General features: G+C 52.9%; 1 protein-coding gene and 1 non-coding gene across 5 annotated transcripts; both read left to right on the plus strand.

Moving 5' to 3' along the window:
• The first annotated feature begins 212 nt into the window (after positions 1 to 212).
• TRNAG-CCC (transfer RNA glycine (anticodon CCC)) lies at positions 213 to 285 on the plus strand. Its single transcript has one exon. It is a non-coding gene; the product is annotated as a tRNA-Gly (tRNA).
• Positions 286 to 2,181: 1,896 nt separating this feature from the next.
• HEYL (hes related family bHLH transcription factor with YRPW motif like) lies at positions 2,182 to 17,698 on the plus strand. 4 transcript variants are annotated; one of them, XM_005204794.5, is made up of 6 exons: positions 2,182 to 2,287; positions 3,913 to 4,042; positions 9,713 to 9,775; positions 10,794 to 10,877; positions 12,097 to 12,178; positions 14,738 to 17,698. In XM_005204794.5, exons 2-6 carry the CDS (start codon positions 3,986 to 3,988, stop codon positions 15,409 to 15,411), a joined length of 960 nt encoding a protein of 319 aa, XP_005204851.1. In that variant the 5' UTR covers positions 2,182 to 2,287; positions 3,913 to 3,985; the 3' UTR covers positions 15,412 to 17,698. The 4 variants fall into 4 exon arrangements, with proteins under 4 accessions (XP_005204851.1, XP_005204853.1, NP_001019736.2 ...); XM_005204796.2 differs by lacking the exon at positions 3,913 to 4,042; NM_001024565.2 differs by lacking the exon at positions 3,913 to 4,042 and having other exon boundaries at positions 2,190 to 2,287; positions 9,709 to 9,775.
• Positions 17,699 to 19,492: the final 1,794 nt, after the last annotated feature.

A 19,492-nucleotide genomic window follows, 5' to 3' on the forward strand; every position in this document is an offset into this window, starting at 1 on the left:
GCAGGATTTCTCACCCAGGAGACATTTGGTATTATTATCTAAAGACATTTTTAATTGTTATGACCTGGGCAGGTACTGCTGGTATGGAGTGAGTAGAAACCAGGGATTCTACTAAACATTCTAAAGTGCACGGAACAGCCCCAGGCAATAAAGAATTTTCCAGCCCAAAATGTCAAGTGGGACTGAGGTCAAGAAACCCTGTCCTAGGGACTTCCTTGGTGGCCCAGTGGCTAAGACTCTGCACTCCCAATGCAGGGGGCCTGGGTTCAATCCCTGGTCAGGGAACTAGATTCCCATATGCCATAACTGAGTTTGCATGCCTGTACTAAAGATCCCGCGTGCTGCACGAAGACAGACAATCCTGAGTGCCACAGCTGAGACACAGCGCAGCCAAAAGAATAAATATTTTTTAAAAAGAAAGAAAACCTGTACTAGATTAGCACTGTCCAACGGAAATAGAATGGGGAGCAGCATATACAATTAAAATTTTTCCAGCAGCCACAAAAAAATCCTAAAAAGACAAGTTAACTTTTAATGTTTTATTAATCCAATATGTTTAAAAATTACAAAATCTCAACATGTTATGACTGCAAACCTCTCTTGGTTGAAGTTTCCATTCCACTAATGGGTGCCCACGGAAGCTGTGTGAGTGCCGAGGACATCTGGAGGAAGAGAGCCCACAGGTGTGGCTGGTGTGACCGTCAGGGTCTCCCGAGGAAGCCCAGGCTGTCAGTTCTGCCTGTGCACGCCAGCTGTGTTATCTGTGTGTCTGCATGTTTGGGTCTGTGTACTTGTGCTTAGTCGCTCAGTCACGTGCAACTCTTTGCAACCCTTTGGACTGTAGCCCACCAGGATACTCTGGCCATGGGATTTTTCAGGCAAGAATACTGGAGTGGGTTGCCATTTCCTCCTCCAGGGGATCTTCCTGACCCAGGGATCCAACCCACGTCTCCTGTGTCTCCTGCCTTTCGGGTGGATTCTTTACCCATTGAGCCATCAAGGAAACCTGTGTGCGTGTACCTGGCCATGAGATACTGTCTGTGGTCATGTGTGGAAGGGGGCATGGGATGGTTTCGTCCCGGACCATAATCAAGTGTCCCCAGGCAGGTCTTGCTGAGGGAGTGAAAGTGCAGTTATTCTCAGATGACCAATCCCACTCTCCCAAGTGGGGCTGGGGTGGGAGTGGCTTTCTCCGTGTCCTGGTGGGTGAGTCAAAGGGAAAGACTTCGCTGGTGTCTGACCCACCACATGGAGATGGCCTTCCCGTCTCCTCCTCCTCCCTGCTCATGAAGTCCACCTTCCAGGATGCCCCATTTGGTTTCCTTCTGAGCCCTGGGGGTCAATCCTCTGGTCCATGAGGATGGCAGATGAATCTCTGAGACTCTTCCTTGAGTCTCCCTTCCCAGGAGCAGAGCAGTAGGAGCCCCTGCCGAATGAACACTTTGGTCTGTTGTAGGGGAGTCCCATGAAGGGAGGCTGGAGACTGCCACCCACTCCTTTTTGAGGCATCGCTTCAGGAATGGGTCTTCTCCGAGACTTCTTGGCCTCTCAGGACAGCTTGGCCTCTAGTGAACTGATTCCCAGGGACACCCAGCACCCCCACCACCAAGACAGGTTCTCAGGCACCTTGGCCAGAGCCGGTCCTGCTCAGGTGGTGCAGCCTAAACTTCCGCCATCCCTTTTGGGATGACAGCCGCCCCCTGCCCCACATTGCACTTGTTCTCCACCCTTTCGAGAGAAACTGCTGGAGGATTCTGGTCGAGGATCAGGCCACCGCCACCCCCACCAACCTTCCCAAACCGGACGTGTCTGCCGCCCCCAGGACCCCAGCACGACTAGACCTCGGCAGTCTGGGGCATCGCGGAGTCAGCAGCGCCCCGGGGCGAGCCAGGGCCAGACGGGGACCCCCTGGACTCCCCGGGGGCCTCCAAGGGCACCTGCCCAAGGCCACCCAGCTCGCGGCGGCCGAGGCGGCGGAGCGGAGCCGGACCTCCCAGCCGTCGGTGGGGGCGGCAACCGCCCGGGGCCTTCCCACGGCTCGGCCAGCGCGTCACGGCGGGGGCGAGGGGGCGCCCGGGGCTGCGGCGCAGGAAAGGGCCCTGGGAAAGGGCGGCGGCGGCGCCCCCGGGGCGGGGCCGGGGCGGGGCCCGACTTCCCGGCTCGCCGCCCGCGCCGTCCGGCGGAGACCCGTGCAGCCCGCGTTCATGATGAAGCGGCCCCGGGAGCCGAGCGGCTCCGACAGCGAGTCCGACGGACCCATCGACGTGGGCCGCGAAGGCGAGCTGAGGTAAGGCGGGCTGGGGTTTGCGGGGCGCGCGGAGGCGAGCCGGCTGCGAGGCCGTCCGCCGGGCTGGCGAGCGCTGGGCGAATCCTGGGGCGACGCAGGTGTGGCGCCACTGTTACGCACACGAATATCCAGGATCCCGCGCGTCTCCGCCGTTTAGGGCTGGGGATGCTTCATGGAGGGAGAGTTCAGCTCGGGGTCTGAGGTCCGGTTGGCGATGTCTTTCTAAGTGCCCGGGCGAGGCTACTGGCAAGGACTTTCCCTGAAGATCTTAGGAACCCTCCCGGGCTGTTGGTATCACACCCCCGGTTCAGAATGCAGTGGCTATGAAGAGTAACCACACCTTCTTAATTCTACTCTAGCTTGGGTGCACTTTTCATATACTGCTGCTGCTGCTGCTAAGTCGCTTCAGTCGTGTCCGACTCTGTGCGACCCCATAGACGGCAGCCCACCAGGCTCCCCCGTCCCTGGGATTCTCCAGGCAAGAACACTGGAGTGGGTTTTCATATACTACACACAGAAAAATTTGCAGGGGAAGAAAATACCCCTTAAGCAAACTGGACTTTGGAATTAAGGTTTGAATATTGAAAAAAATAATCGCTGACTTGCCCATGGGCAATGCAAGGGCCTCGACTCCAGTCAATTCCAGTGCCCTTTCTACCACAAGAGCCTGTTGCCAATGTCTTTCAACTCTTGGTACATTTTCAGACCTGGTGTCAAACCTGTAGAACAAACTAGACTTGTAAAAGCTCTGCTACGTCCAAGTTTTGTGAACAAGCTAAGTTTCGGTTTCTTCATCCGTAAAATGGGTATAAATAATAGATCTGACCTCATAGGATTATTAGGAAAATCAAATGAGATAACCTATATCAAAAGCTTCACACAGAGCCTAGTACATAGCAAATGCTTAATTAGTATCAGGCACTCCATATGTGATACCCAGGACTTGAAAGAGCAGTGGGGACTGACTGTGAGCCTGCAGGCCTGGGTCCTAGCCTCAAATCTGCCATCAACTCACCGTTTGACCTTGGGCCATTGCTTTCTGTTTGTGAGCCTGTTTCCTCATCAGGAAATAAAGGAGAACAGGGAGTAGAAAAGGGAGGCCTCCTGGCTCATCTAAACCTGAATCTCTAGACTAGATTTGCAAAAGGAATTCCGTTCATTCTTAGGGATGTTTCTGAGAGTATGTCATAATTTCAGTGAGCTCCAGTTTTCTGAGACCAGGGGATCCTTTTCAATCACAAGTCCAGTAAAGGGCCACCACCTTCCAATTATTTCTAGCTTATAATAGGAGGTAATTTCCTGTCCATGAGGTTTGGGGGTATATAATACAATTCCCTATGCAACTTACTAGCCTTTAAAAATTGTTTAGCAGAAACTGCTATTTAAAGAATCAGTTCTCTGAGTCTGTGCCTGCTGGGAGCAGAGGAAGGGACCAACGCCATGTGGTGGGGGGGTGGGATGGGGGGGTTGGGGGAGGTGTCTCAAGCTCAGTGTCATTGGGTCTTCATGAATCAGAGGCGTGAAATTGGTGTCAGAGAGCTAGGCCAATGGGAGCTGGCTTCTGTCCTCCCAAGAATTTGCAGCCTGGTCAGTGACCTGCCAGGTCACACAAAGTCCATGGGCAGGATGGAAGATGGAAGGAGAGACAGACTGTGAGCTGTGAGGGCACCTGAACGGGGAGAGGTCACGCACAACCAAATGTGCCAGGAGGACTTCCTGAAGGCAGTGGCATTTGGACTATGGCATAAAGGATCGGTACGTAGTTGTTTTTTTTTCCTATACAACATTTTGTCCTTTCAACCAGAGCCCATTTTTTGAGACTGTCTAGATTCTCTGGCGAGCAGACCCCCTCAGAGGAGAGAAAGCAGTTGGACATCTGGCAGAGGCGGACTTATAGACCCCTCTTTGTAGCACTCACCAGAAGGCCCTCCCCCAGGCAGACATCAATGCTTTAATTCAGGGAGCGCTGAACGATGCCTGCTGTGGCCCAGACCCTGGGCTGGGTGTGGGTGGGAGGGGGGTGCCCAGATGTATCCTGCTCAGCCTCTGCCCTCAGGGAACTCTCTGAGAAGAAGAGCTTCATGGACAAAGAAAGCCAGATAAACAGTGGCGAGGGCCAGGGGACTGAAGCAGCCAGCCTCTCCCCAGGGTCAGAGGCAGGGCTCAAAGCCCTCCCCACTCAGAGTAAAGAGCAGGGCGTGTTCTGTTGTCACTGTGGGCATCTGCCTGGTGGCCGTGTCCTGCCCCACATGTGAGAATCACCCTCAGAGCTCCTATCTGAACCCAGCCCCCTGACACATGTGGGTCCAAACTGGGAATATACCTTTCCCCTTCCCCTCTGCAAAAATTTAATGAGCACCATGCCACATGTCAGGCACTGGTTCAGGGTCTGTGGGCTGCTTCTACATGATTTGAGGCACATGGTGGCCTTTGAAGTCAGACAGACTTGTGTGTGACTCTCACCACCATTAACTTAGGCAAGTGACTACCCCTTTCTGAATCCCAGTTTTCTTCCTTTACAATATGGGGATGCTAATACCTTACCTCACAGGATGAGGCTTTGATAGGGTAATGGACTTAAGGCATATCCAAATAAAGCTGCTCTCTAGGGATTTCCCTGATGGTTCAGTGGTTAAGAATCCCCTTTGCAATGCACAAGACACAAGTTCCATCCACGGGCAGGGACCTAAGATCCCACATGCCGTGGAGCCACTAAGCCCATGGGCCACAACGAGAGAGTCCTTGCACCTCAGGGAAAGATGCCCTGTGAGTCAATGAAGAGCCAATGCAGCCTAATTAATTTTTAAAAAAACTGCTTTCTAAGGGGTCACTGTTTAGTTGGAAGGTGCCATGTTCATGAGGCAGCATGGTCTGATGAAAAGCCTGGATGTCTGTAGACTGGACTTTGTGTCTCTGTCCCTTCAGCTATCAAATGATTATTTTTCCTTACGGTGAAATGGCCCCAATACTTAACGCACAGAGTTATTGTATGATAAATGAAACAAGCAAATGTGGAAGTGCTGTCTAGAACAGAAAGTACTGGCTATGAAGTATACACGGTGGGATGATGACTACATGGGGAGCAGTGGATGAAAAACCAGTAGACTTGGCTTCAGCTCTGGAATTTCGTTTAATTTGCTGTGTGACCTGGAGCAGATCCCTTCCCCTCTCTGAGTTTCCACATTTTACAAATGGGCTGAATGCTCTGTGAGAGCCTTTCACTGGAGACATTGTGAGTCTGCCTCTGGTTGATGGAAAATGAATGGGGTCACCTGCAAAGGCTCCTCAGGGTATTTCTCTAAAAGGAACTGAGGCTGACCGCTGACAGTGGTCATGACTGGTGGCCAGACCACCTGGAACGCTGCCTCTCCCTCAAGAGACCACCCCAGAATTCTGGCTAGGGATCCCTTGATGCCCATGGAACCGATCTTGGGACTCAATGTATTTTCTCTGAGTCCCTGAAAATCTGCTTTATTTTCAGGCTCTCAGTCAAGAAGCTCTCACACCCTCTCCCGGTGTCAGGGCCAGATCACAGCCTGGAAAAGAGCTCGCTCTGGCTGGGCTCTTGGGAGCTGTACGGCTAAGGGGACTGGAGGGCTATTCAGACAGACAGGAAGTAGGAATTAGGAGGGAAAACAATGCTGAATTTGGAGCCAGAAGACATGGATTCCCACGTGGGCTTTGCTTCTCAGCAGCTGCATAGGCTGGGCAAGCTGCTGTAGCTCCCCATGCTCAGCATCCTCATCCGTGAGATGGGGCTCTCCCTCAAAGGAGTGAAGTATTAATACCTGTGGTGATGCCCAGGTGAAATGGGGCTCTCCCTCAAAGGAGTGAAGTATTAATACCTGGGGTGATGCCCGGGTGAAATGGGGCTCTCCCTCAAAGGAGTGAAGTATTAATACCTGGGGTGATGCCTGGGTGAAATGGGGCTCTGCCTCAAAGGAGTGAAGTATTAATACCTGTGGTGATGCCCAGGTGAAATGGGGCTCTCCCTCAAAGGAGTGAAGTATTAATACCTGTGGTGATGCCTGGGTGAAATGGGGCTGTCCCTCAGAGAAGTATTAATACCTGTAGTGATGCCTGGAAAGCTGTGATATGAGGCATGCCTGTGGGATACAAGAGTGGAGGGAGAGGGATGACACTGCAGAGAATCAGGAGGGTGGGGAAAGGGATGGCTGAGCTCCCCTGAAAGGGGGGTGTCAGCCTCCAGCAGATGGTCCCTGAGGAGGGATCAGGCTGAGAGGCAGTGACGCGCACAGTGCTAACCCAATACCCCTGGAGACACCTTACCTACCCTGGAGGGACAAAGGCCCTGTTTCTTAGTAGACCTTGGCTCTTGTGGCTTGTCCGGAGTGAAGCTTTGTAAACAAGCCGCCCTACAGATCTCAGGATCTGGCCCCTTGAGCCCTGGGCCTAGCTTGCTGAGCCATCCCTCCCAGGAGTTTTCACCCGCCTTACATTCTTGTCCAGATGTTTGGATGGAAATAGCCTTTTCCAGATGTAGCTGGACAAAGCCAGGGCCATAGCAGTAGGTTTGGCAAATGTTGATCTGGTCTCCCTTGCAACCTTCTCTCTTTGAGCAGTGATGAAAATGATCCAGCCTCTAATGCCAAGAGCGTTGTCAAGTGGGCTAGAACTCTCCGGGTGAGCCACATATGCTGTTTCATGAAGGCCTAAGACGTCGATTTTATGGTGTCACCTCTCTGTCCTTCAGTGATGCCAAAGGCAAGGGCAGGAGACGGAGCTCAACTATGAGCTCTGTCATGTTCTAGGCTTTGCTGAGTACCGGGTACAACTGTGAATGAGACAGACATGGTTCATGGCTTCATGGAACTTATGGACTTCATGGAGAGATAGACAATCAAGTATCGGGTGGGAGGGGTGATGTCAGAGAAGACTGCCCCAGGAAGTTGGCATTTGAGTTGAGATCTGAAAGGTGGTAGAAGTTACTAGGCACAGGGGCTGGAGTTGGTGTGAGGAGAGGGGGTGGACCAGGGAAACAGTATGTGACACCACAAGAAGGGATTAGTGCATTCACAAGCTGAGCACACAGAGCCGAAAAGAGTTGCGTCTAGGAGGTGACGGGCCAGCGGGGCTACCTGAAAGATGATGGCCTTGATCTTTGGGAAGTCGTGAGGAGTTTAAGAGAGAGACATGATCTGATTTTTTTTTTTAAGATTAAAAAAAATTATTTATTTTTGTCTGCGCTCTGCCTTCGAAGCTGCACATGGGCTCTCTAGTTGCAGTGAGTGGGGGCCACTCTCTGGTTGCAGGACTCGGGTTTCTTATTGTGGTGGCTTCTCTTGTTACTGTCTTCCCAGGTGGCACCGTGGTAAAGAATCTACCTGCCAGTGCAGGAGCTGCAAGAGATGTGGCTTCTATCCCTGTGTCGGGAAGATCCCCTGGAACAGGAAACAGCAATCCATTCCAGTGTTCTTGCCTGGAAAATTCCAGGGACAGAGGAGCCTGGTGGACTATAGTCCGTAGGGTCGCAGAGAGTCGGACACGACCGAGCACAACACAACCACAGTAACCTCTGTGGTTACAGAGCGTGGGCTGCAGTGCTCGGGCTCCGTAGTCGTGGTGCAGGGAATCTTCTCCGAGCAGGGATCGAACCCGCATCCTGTGCATTGGCAGGTGGATTCTTAACCACTGGATCACCAGGGAAATACTAAAGAGTTTTTTTTTTTAACTTCTTTATTGAATTTGTTACAATATTGTTTCTGGGATTTTTTGTTGTTAATTTATTTGGAAGATAGATGCTTTACAATTTTGTGTTGGCTTCTGCCATAAAACAGCGCTAATCAGCTGTTAAGTATACATATTTCCCCTCCCTCTTGAACCTTACCCCACCCCACCCCTACCCCATCCTACCCTCTAGGTTGTCACAGGTTGAGTTCCCTGGTATACACCAACTTCCCATTAGGTATCTATTTCACCTATGGTAATGTATATGTCATTCCTTCTGTTTTATATTTTGGTTTTTTGGCCACGAGTCATGTGGGATCTTAGCTTCCCCGACCAGGGATCAAACCTGCACCCCCTACATAAGAAAGCAAAGTCTTAACCACTGGACCACCAAGGAGGTCCCAGTATTTGCATTTAGATGATCACTCTGCCTGCTTGTAGCGGGTAGTGGGATACAATAAACTCCTGCAGACTAGAAAGGTGATAGAGGCTTGGTCCTAAGATTGGCAATGGAAATATGGGGGACAGATGTAAAATATATTTTAGACATGAGTGGGCAGGTTTTGATGGGATAGGTGAGGACAGAGAAGGAATCAAAGATGGTGGTCGAGTGCTCACCTTGCAGAAATGGGAGATGGGTGCCTTTGCTGAGATGAGAACCCGGGCGGGGGTGGGGGGGTGCGGGGAGGTTTTAGGTGGAGAGGAGCTCTTGGGTTCCTGTTCAGATGTGTGTCTGAAAAAGCAGGAGTCCCCTTGTCTGCAGTGATTTGTGGCTGTGATATCTTCAATGGGAGCTGGGCTCTGGGGGTCTGGGGCCTGGCCGAGGGCAGCCAGTCCAGTCCTAGGTCTGAGTGGGGCCCCTGGCATGTTGGCCAAATGAATGATCCTAAGTGCAGCCCAGCAAATCCCCTTCACTCCAGGAGAGCCTCTGAAGCAGGAGACCCTTAAGACGGCAAGCAGTTGGGCTGAGAATATCAGACGGGCACAGAAAGCCCCAGAGGGCTGAGCCTCCTCCACGTGATGGGAACTCCTGGGGTGTGAGCAAACATCCATCCTTCAGCCAAGCGCGGCGGACCGGAGGCCCGAAGCGATGCGAGGCTAGGGCTTTCTGGGCAGGCCGGGGCCGCGTCCCCAGAGTCCGAGAGGGGCCTGTGACCCAGATGCTGCCTCCCCCTCGGCCTGGCCGCGCAGCGTGGGAGGAGGCGGCAGCTGCAGGCGGGCGGAGGGCGGGCGGCCGGCGCGCCCGGCCCGTGGGAAGCGGCGGCATCTGTTCTTTCCACGCTCGTTCCCAGCGGCTCCCTCTGAAACCCAACCCGCCGGCCCGGCCTTGCCGCCGCCGCCGCCGCCCGTGCCCTCGCCCGCCCCGCCCGGGGGATCGGGTTGCAGGAGCCGGTTGGCTGGGTGCGGTTCTCCCGAGGGCGAGGGGCAGGGGCCGAGGCCCAGTGGGTCAGGTCCGGGCGAGAGTCAAGCCCCCCCATCCCATGGCCCCAGCCGCCGGCCACACTGGGGCAGGAAACTCGGTGCAGGGGAGGACTTGGCCCAAGGAGAAAAGAGCCCCCGGGGAGAAGGGGAGAGAAAGCGTCCCCACCCACGCCTGCCCTGTGCCTCCTATCCCCGGGCCTGGGAGACCTCGGGCGCTGGGAGGGGGCTGTGCCCGCCTACAGCCGGCTCTGAGGTCAGCCCAGGCCAGGGAGATGGTCCTCTAAAAAATCAGCCTTTCTCTTCCTCTCCAGCCAGATGGCCCGGCCGCTGTCCACCCCCAGCCCTTCACAAATGCAAGCCAGGAAGAAACGCAGAGGGGTGAGTGTCTTTCTCAGCAGATTTGCGGAACAGAGGTTTGCCCTGAGTTCCCAGGGGCCTGGCCCAGAAAACCCTGGTCAGAAACACCCCCCAGGGGGTGGGGGGAGCGGGGAAGTGATGCTGCCTGGGTTCAAGTCCCAGTTCTGCCGGTAGCAAGCTGAGTGACCTTGAGCAGGCACTTAAGCTCTCTGTGCCTCATTGTCTCATCTGTGTAACTGAAATCAGGATGGTACCTTCCTCAAAGGGCTGTTTTGAAGTGAATTAATGTAATGTGCTCAGAACAAAAGGTGACACGCAGCTAGCCATTATTAATTATCCCAGTCTTCCCCACTTATCTCTGAGCCTGGAACTTTCACTCCCTCCCAGTGTGCTGAGGGGTGAGTTAGGGGGACAGAAGAAGGATGTAGCCATGCTTCTGTCCTGGAAGTCCAGAGACCCAGAATCCGGCAGAGACCAGCCCCACCACTCATTAAACAAAAAACCTCCTCCATCGAGCCTCATTCTCTTTGTCAGTAAAATGGGCGTCATAATTTCCATCCTGAGATAAGCATTCCGCTACCAGTGTCATGAGCTGAGAAGGAGCTCTTGGGAATGAAAGGCCTTCCCAGCTGCAGAGAGCCATGCCTAGGACTCCTTGACTTCATGACCCAGCAACTGAAGGGGGTCTCCCTGGCCCAGCAGAGGTCTCCAGGGTCTGCTCTGGGGCTGTGGCTGGTGTTTGTATTCTAATTGATTGGTGCCCTGTTGTATCAATGGTTAAATGTGTTGAATACCACTCCTCAGATCAAGACAAGAGATCTGAGTTCTATTCCCAGCCTTGAACTTCTTTGCTGTGTGACCTTAAGCAAATTGCTGCCCCTCTCTGAGCCTTATTTTCTTCCTCCATAATGTAAAAATGGATTTATTGCCCTCACAGGAATATTGTGAAGGAAGACATGAGTCAGTGCCCATCAAAACATGTTGGAAACTGTGATGAAGTGCCTACTTGGTTTTTGTTTCTTTCCTCATTGCTTTTTAGATCATAGAGAAACGGCGCCGGGACCGCATCAACAGCAGCCTTTCTGAACTGCGGCGCTTGGTCCCCACTGCCTTTGAGAAGCAGGTATGTGACACTGCTGAATGTGCTCAAGGAAATACAGCGTGGGTTGCAGATAGGATTCACTTCTCACGGCATCTCTTATTGATTGGTGGCAGCTGCCTGAAGTGCCATGAAGTGCCTGTCGATGGCCAGGAATAAGGGTGATGGAAATTCAAATTGACCAAGGTGTCTTAGGGGCTGTGGCTTTATGTCCATCATCGGGTTGAATTCAGTCCTCAGAACGATGCCGAAGGATTGGGACTATGATGCCCATTGCACAGGTGAGGAAACTGAAACACAGAGAGGTGAGGTAAATTACTCCGTACTCCAGATCACACAGCTAGTAAATAGCAGAGTGGAACTGGAACAGACTGTGTGATCCTAAAGTGCCCTGTCCCTCGGCACTACTGACATTTCCAGAGCTATGTGAAAGTAGAACAGGCTGCTTGGGGAGTAAGGCTCTGTCACTGAACATGCTGGGGTGGAGGGACTCCAGTCGGGAGTCAGACAGTTGAATCAATCAGACAGCCTCAAAGACTCTCACTGTGTGCACTATGGCACCATCATAGGTCCTGTGACTTCCTTTTGCTGGAGAGAACAAGTGAGTCGTTCCACCGACCTTTACTAAAACCTTCACAAGCCCAGCCATGAACTAGACTCAGTACCTACCTTCAAGGGACTCGCATGGAGAGTCCAGCCCTTAGGTTTCACCTGGGAGACCAGGTGATGCTGAAGTCTCCAGAAACATTTCCCAAGAGAGAATGAAGGACGAGCAGGTGCTTTGGGGTAAGACTATGAGCCAGATCTTGGGTGTGTGTGTAGTGAGTATGAAGTTGGATTTCTGGAAAAGCTGATCTAGGAGGCAGGTGGGTATGCAGGAGTGACATTCTGGTGATGGTGCTGGAAGCCACGGAGGTAGAGGGGACCCTCTGAGGAGATTGCACAGAGCAAGAAAAGTGGGCCATCACCCACTGGGAACACCACTGTTTTAAGGGTCAGTTAGAGCAAGAAGACAGGGGAGGAGGGCGTTTAGGAACTGATGGTAGAGCAGGCTAAAATGAGAACCGAAGAGAATCTATTAGCTTTGGAAAGCTTGGCCAAAAGAGAAGCCCAGTTTCAGGCACTGGTGGAACTGGAGGAAGAGGGGAAAATTGAGGCAATGAGTGTTGATTACCCTGTGCAGGGGAGGTGAGTGACAGAGGTCAGCTAAAGACCATCGCTCTTCTGTCTTCTGTACACACAGGGCTCCTCCAAGCTGGAGAAAGCTGAGGTCCTGCAGATGACGGTAGATCACTTGAAAATGCTCCACGCCACTGGAGGCACAGGTACTGATCCTAAACTCTCCCGGAGTCATTCCTACAGCCAGTATTTGGGGGCTGGGCCCTGGGGATACAGTGGTGAGCAAAGCAGACACGGTCCCTGCCCTCGTGGAGCTCACTGTTCACAGAGGGGCTGAAGCAAAGCTTGTCTCTCTTCTTCCTTTGGCATCACCCTCTCTGCTTTCATTGTCTCCCTGTGTCCTGGCCTTTCTTCAGCTCCATTCCTGCCAACCTTGAACCTTGGAGGAACTCTTCTATAACAGACTACTGGTCCCTCCCTTCCTCCAGGGCCTTGTTAAGCATCGGCCTGAATGAGCGCATTCTCAGTGCAATCCCAGTGGGAGATTTTTAGCCATGGCGGTTCATTGGTGTGCCAACCCACTGATCTAGGCTTCTGGACTCTTGTGATCTTGGTGGTGTTGGGGGGAACTTGCCACACTCACAGTTAAAGATCAGTTGTGGGATGGTAGTAAGATGCAAATGTAATTCATTCTGTGATTTTGAGCTAGTCCACTACAAAAAAGTCACGGAACTGCGGTTTTTAAAAGACTTCTGGGCAAATGGAAATTTTGAAGCTGCTCTGTGTGTTTTCGTAATTTCACCGTTGGGAAACTGTGAAAGCTCCACAGACCTTGGCTGTGAAGACTTAAGCCCTGAAACCTTAACTTGCTACCCGTCAAGGAGACAGTTGCATTTTAAGTGAGCCAGCCTGGTGCCTCTCAAGCCTTGGTGTGCAGCGGTGTCATGTAGGCGCAGGCAGAGTCGTGGGTCACAGCCCAGCCATCCCAAGGCAGCAGGTCTGGATTGGAGTGTAGGAATCTGCCAGTTTAGCAAACATGCCTGGTGACCCTGCTGCAAGTAGTGACTTGGAAAACTTCCACTAAAGGAATGCATGGCTGACAGTGGAAACTGTCTCTAATCAACCAAGGGAGGAGACAGTTCAAGCTACATTTATATTTATCCAATTTAAAGAAAAATAGTGACTAATATTTTGGCATCATTTTATAGTTTCCAAAATGCTTTCTCTAATGTTATCTCATTTGATTCTCATAAGAATCTCGAGGGTGGGTGGTGGTGTCCTCACTGTATTCTGGCTAAGGGCTGATGGAAAGACAGAGAATTGTGGCTGAGAGCACTGGCTTTGGATCTGAACCCTGACTTTATTGCTTACTAGTTTTAGGACCTTAGATGATTGATTTAAGCCCTTTATTCCTCAGTTTCCTCATCTCTGAAATGGGACTAATGATAGGTTTTTATGAGGTTCAAATTAGCTAGTGCAAATTAAGTACTTAGGAAGAACCCAGCAAATGTCAGTGAAAAAAGAACAGTCTACAGAGAGAGGTGATTTACTTTGCTCAAAGTTGCACAACTAAGTAGACACCAGGGCCAGGTCTTGCCTCCAGGGAGGCCTGGCTCCAAACATAGTCTCCTGCCAAGCTGTCCCTCTGTGGGGGCCTCAACCATGAACCAGGGGACTGATATTTGTTGCCATGATCATGAGGCCAGTCCTCAATGGGGCTGTTCCATCCTTGCCCAGAAGGTGACTGAGAGAGGGCAGGAGTGGAGAGGCAGTGAGAATGTGAATACTCTTGTTGGCAGTCCCCCTGGTCACCCCAAATTAACAGGTCCCCAAAACAGGGTCTCTGGCTTGAGGGCAGCAGCTGAGGTCCAGGGTGGGATCCTGCTTCCTAGACTGCACTTTGTGCTGGGAAACAAACTCGAATACCTATGGGGGCCCAAGCAGTCATATAAATGATAGTTCACTTTTCATTTGTTAGGTATTTCTGTGCACCATTTCATTTTGTCCTCCCTTCTGTGTGTAGCAAGTACTGTTACATGCCCATTTCACAGCTCGGGAAATTGAGACATGGAAAGATTAAGAATCTTGTCTGTAGTCAGAGTGCTGGTTAAGTCCATGGTCAATCAGCTGGCCTCCGAAGACCTCACGCTCCATTGCTACTCTCCGCTCCCCTCTCCAAGGACTCTCCCAGCTCTGATGGCTCTTACACCACTGCCCAGCATCCACCCCATCCTCAGAGCTGTTCCACACCTCCGTGTACACCTGGCAAGCGTCTGCTTAAATGAAGTTATCTTGGCCACAGAGTTTCTTCTTTGGGTTAATCATGAGTTATGATGAAAACAATATATTTTATAATGCTCTGTGGTTAGTGAATTTATTTGGTCCTCAGACCTCACCTCCTCAACCCCAGGTGTGTGTGCGTGTGCTCATTTGTATCCAACTCTTACAAGCCCATGGATTGTACTCCACCAGGCACATCTGTCCATGGAATTTTTCAGGCAAGATACTGGGATGGGTTGCCATTTCCTCCTCCAGGGGATCTTCCTGACCCAGGGATCAAACCTGTGTCCCCTGCATTGGCAGGCGGGTTCCTTACCACTCCCACTTTACAGATGGGGAGACTGGATCTCAGAAAGGTGAGGTGACATGCCCAAGGTTACAAAGGGGGTGAGTGAGGAAAGCAGGTTCAGAACTCAGGACAGTCTGATCTCAGGCTCTGTGCTTGTCCCCTGCCCGGCATGCCCTCATCGTGCCTCACTTTTCAGGATTCTTTGATGCTCGAGCCCTGGCGGTCGACTTCCGGAGCATCGGTTTTCGGGAGTGCCTCACTGAGGTCATCAGGTACCTGGGGGTCCTGGAAGGACCCAGCAGCCGTGCAGACCCCGTGCGGATCCGCCTTCTCTCCCACCTCAACAGTTATGCAGCCGAGATGGAGCCTTCACCCACACCTCCCGGCCCCTTGGCCTTCCCTGCCTGGCCCTGGTCCTTCTTCCACAGCTGTCCAGGGCTCTCTGCCCCGAGCAACCAGCTCGCTATCCTAGGAAGAGTGCCTGGTCCCATGCTTCCCAATGCCTCCTCTCTGGCTTACCCCATCCCGGGCCTCCGAGCAGCCCCCTTGCGCAGAGCTGCTGGCACCATCCTGCCAGCCCGGAGGAATTTGCTGCCCAGTCGAGGGGCATCTTCTACCCGGAGGGCACGCCCCCTGGAAAGGCCAGCTGCCCCCCTGCCTGCGGCCCCCAGTGGCAGGGCCACCAGGGGCAGCCACATGGCACCCCTCCTTCGGTCTCCTTCCCCTGTCTCCCCTGGCATGGTGGGGTCTCCTGCTTATATGGCTGTTCCTGCCCCCAGGCCCTCTTCCCCGGGGCTAGCTGGGAGGCCAGCAGGAGCTATGCTTTGCCGCTCCTGGGTCTCCGAGATCACTGAAGTTGGGGCTTTCTGAGCTGGCTTTGCCCCCAGGAAGGAGGAGAGTTCTTTTTCTAGGAGTTCTAAAAACGGCGTTGCCTTTTCTGCTCTGCTTCCTGGACTGGTTATGTATGAAGGTATCTTCACCCATCCAAGGAACCCTCCTCCTTTGGCCCATCTCCCCTCCTCACTGCTTGTCCCAGCTTCTCCTGGAGCTGTTCTGATCTCAGAGTCTGGGTCTCATGTCCTCTCTGGACAGAGGAGTCCCAGGAGAGTCCCCCAAGAACTGTGCCCGGACCCCCTTTCTGCCTGAGAACACAAGGGGCAGGAGGCGTTAATCTCAGGTCTGGGAACAACGCTTTAAAAGGCCCAATGACCTAAGGCGTGCTGCTTCCCCAGAGATCAGACCCCAGCCAGGCGCAGTGACTGCCTGGCTGCAGCCTTCCCAGGCCCCTGGGCCGGAACATAGTGTCTGTTTCACTTCCTGAGATAGAAACCGCACGGGGCCACTAAGAGGTCTCCTGGGAACCCTGTCTGCCCCAGCCCACCTATCTGCTCCCCATCCCAGTGAACCCCAGAACAGACCTGCTGTCCACCACAGCCAAGACTGGGGACTGGGAGCCCAGCAGGGCCGGCGCCTACGCTCTTCCCAGCTGCCGACACCCACCCTTCAGGTGACCACAGCTCTCTGCACACAGCTGGGAGGTCTCTGGGCTCCGTGACTGGGTGTCCTCACCCCCAGGCCTCAGACAGTGTCCCCAGACAGGAGCCAGGCTTGTGCAGCAGAGAACCCGGCTCCCTGCCTCCCGGATGGTCACCTCCTCCGGGCCTGTGGCCCCGTCGGATACACAGCACAGAAGCCGCGTTCCCACGTGACGGCGTCCAGAGAGGAATCCTCTTGGGAATCAGCACCAGACGTTTGTGCTGCCTGGTTTGCATCCGGCTCACGGAGCCCAGACGGCTGGGATCGCCAAGGGCTGTCAGGCTGGACAAAAATAGCTGTGAGGAGGGGCGAGAAGAAGGACAGTCAGAGGCGGCTCGGCCCTTCAAGGTCACGCAGTGGGTCGAGGGCCTGGGATCCTCTTCACCTGGGATTCCATGTGCTGGCCGGCTTTGCCCAAAGGCCCTTGGGTTCCCCAGTTCCCGCCCGCCACTTTCCCTCTAAGGGGACAAACGGCCCAGAGATGCCCCCAGTGGGACAGAAACTGAACAAGATGGGGAGGGCCAGAGCTGACACACTGCCCGCCCAGCGCTGCCAGATGGCTGTTAAAATGAAGAAGCACTTCTGTGCCTATTGACAAGTATCTGCTTTCCCCGACTGCCTCCGGGTGCCCCCACCACGTGGCTTTTGCCCAGGACCCTGGGCTGGTTAACGCCTGGCTGCCCCAAGGCCTTGGGGCCCTCCGGCTGGCAAGTCATTGGTGCTGACTGTGCGGTTATCAAATGCTTCTATCACCCCTGGAGGAGTCTCCTACCCCTACCCTGTGATGGAACTACCATCCCCAGAGGCTGAGTTTGAGGAGACTGCATGGGCTTAAAAAGTAGAGTTTGCAAAAGTCCTGGGGAGAAAGGGCCCTTTCAGACAAGTGGGTAGGAGAGCAGAGATCATTTAAATGACCCAGAAAGCTCTTTTGAGAAGGCGAATTCCTCAAGGAGGGATAAAGAACTAAAGGCATTCTTTTACGCCTCAGTGTGAGGTGGTTGGATCAGATTCTGCTGTCTTCCACCTCTTTCTGTGTGGAGAGAGAGAGACGTCATTTCAGGGAACAGGTCCCTGGCCGGGATTGCTGCTGAGGGACACAGAGACGGAGGGGGGCTGCCAGCAGGTTCCCTGGAGTTGGGAGGGGCCACAGAGGTTGGTGGTGGAAGGCAAAGACCAACTTCACCTTTCTTACAAGGGGCAGGCCCCTCCCCCACCTCCTCTCTTCCCTGGCACCCTCCTCCTCCCCAGCCACTGCTCCCCGGACATCAGGTCAGTGCTCCAGTCCTGCAGTTTGACCACCTCCTAGCCCAAGAATCCAACATCTCATGGCAGGATAGTGGGAAACGTTTTTCACGTTTCAAATACCCTGTTTCAAAAGAATCAGTTGACACCGTTGAATGAGGTAGGAATGACCCAGGACCTTCAGCGTCTTAGTTGCTCTCGGGTTCATTCTCCCTGAGAGACTGTGGGGGAAACAGTGACTCTGTGTATTGGTTTCCATGGCTGAGGGCACGTGTATCTTGGTTTATGTTCCCAAACCTTTCTGGTGCCGCTGACTCCCACCCCATCGTTGGGGTTGTCACACATATTCAATAAAGTTTTTTTTTAGCTTTTCTGAAAACCTCTGCAAAGTTCTACTTCTTGCATGTGTCTGGAGTCCATCCATTTCTCTCTGAGCCCACAGCCCCGACCCTGTTCTGGCCACAGCACCTCTCCCCAGATCTCTGCCCTCCGAAAGGTCACTCTGCTTCCTTCTTGCTTTGCCAGTCAGTTCTCAGCACAGCCAGAGAGAGCTCTAAACATGCAAACCATAGCATATCAACCCTGGTTTCACGTCCTTACTCCACTTCCCTATTATTCTAAGGATAAAAGCCGAGCTCTTTTTTTTCTGCTCCCAAATTCACTTTCAGCCTTTTTCTTGCCAATCTCAAGCTTGTTGCCTGTGCTTCTCCCACCCTGGCCTTCCTTCATTTCTTCCTTACTCCAGCCTCATTCCCATTTCTAGGACTTCGCATCTGCTGTTCCCTTTGCCAAGGATGCTCTTCCTCTACCCTTTGCAGGCTGAAAGCTCTTCATACCCTCAGGCTTTGGCTGAAATGTCACCTCCTCAGAGAGTCCCACCCTGACTACTGGGCTTGACTCTATCTCAGAGTCCTCTATTCTTTTTTTCTCATATGGAATTTACCATTGCACATCCATTTGTGTGTTTACTTGCTGGTGAACTGTCTCCCCCACTGGCGCATAAGCTCCATGAGGCCAGGGACCATGCCTGGTTTGCACTCCACCCTGTATCCAGTGCCAAGCACGGTGCTGGGCTCAAAGTCAGGGTTCAATCAATATTTGTTGAAAAAATGAACTGGGGGAGGTGAGGAATCTTTTAGACTTGTGTTATTGGATGATTCGGGCTCCTCTGGGCTGAACCCCGTGCTGGTCAACTTCAGGGGGTGGCTGGAGAGCACATTGAGAGCCAGGGCCAGGGGACTGGAAGTTCTGGCCAATGGTGAGGGGACTCTGGCCAAATAAAAGCACGAGCGTGCTTGCTCTGGAGTGCACTCTGACAGCTGGGAACAGGCAGGCCGTTTCTGCCAGAAGGTCTTGTTCTCCACTCTTGGCCCGGTTCTCATCAATGGATTTGGCTTGTGGTGAATCCAGGCAAACATTTACAGAGGTCTGCTCCATGCCAGGCCAGGCATGGCAGAGCCAGAGGTGATGAGGACAATGTCCCCCTGAGGGGGTGCACCCTCTAAGTGGCAGCTGGGTGGAATGAGAGTGAGAGGGAGGTCTGTTGAGAAGGCTAAGGGGTATCAGCCTCTGCTTAGCAGGGGTCGTGAGGGAAGGAAGTGCAGGAAGGAAGCCTTCCTGGAGGAGGATGAAGGGAGGTGTTCTAACCATGAAGGGAACATCCTTTGGGGCAGCTCTGGAAGATGGCCTGAGACAAGCACTGTTTTCAGTGGCAGAGTGAAAGACAGGTAGTCTGGGCACTGAAGCCAGACTTCTCAGGTTCAGGCCCCATTTCTGTTCACTTATCAGGACTGTGGTCTTAGGCAAGTTACTTAACACCCCTGAACCTTCTCATCTTTAGAACAGGGACGATAGCTGTCATAGCTACTGTTAACTGAGCAGTAGACTACATACCACTGTGCTAAATGCTTTTCTTGGAACATCCCCATCTTATTACAATATAGAAGCTGGGCAAGACATAGTCTACTACGGCTAGGCAACAAGTGAATGGATAACACACAGAAAGTCCTTGGTACAATGCCAAGGGGTATGTATGAAACATATGAAATGCCCGGTCCAAGCCATTAGTGTTATTGATGGAAAGAGGCTGGATCCAAATTGTGAATGTCATGCCGAGTTTGGACTTCAGCCTATAGGCAGTGGAAGCCATGGAAGGTTTTGCCAGGTGAATGCC

The sequence above is a fragment of the Bos taurus genome, chromosome 3 (genome assembly GCF_002263795.3).
Source record: "Bos taurus isolate L1 Dominette 01449 registration number 42190680 breed Hereford chromosome 3, ARS-UCD2.0, whole genome shotgun sequence".
Taxonomy (NCBI): Eukaryota; Metazoa; Chordata; class Mammalia; order Artiodactyla; family Bovidae; genus Bos; species Bos taurus.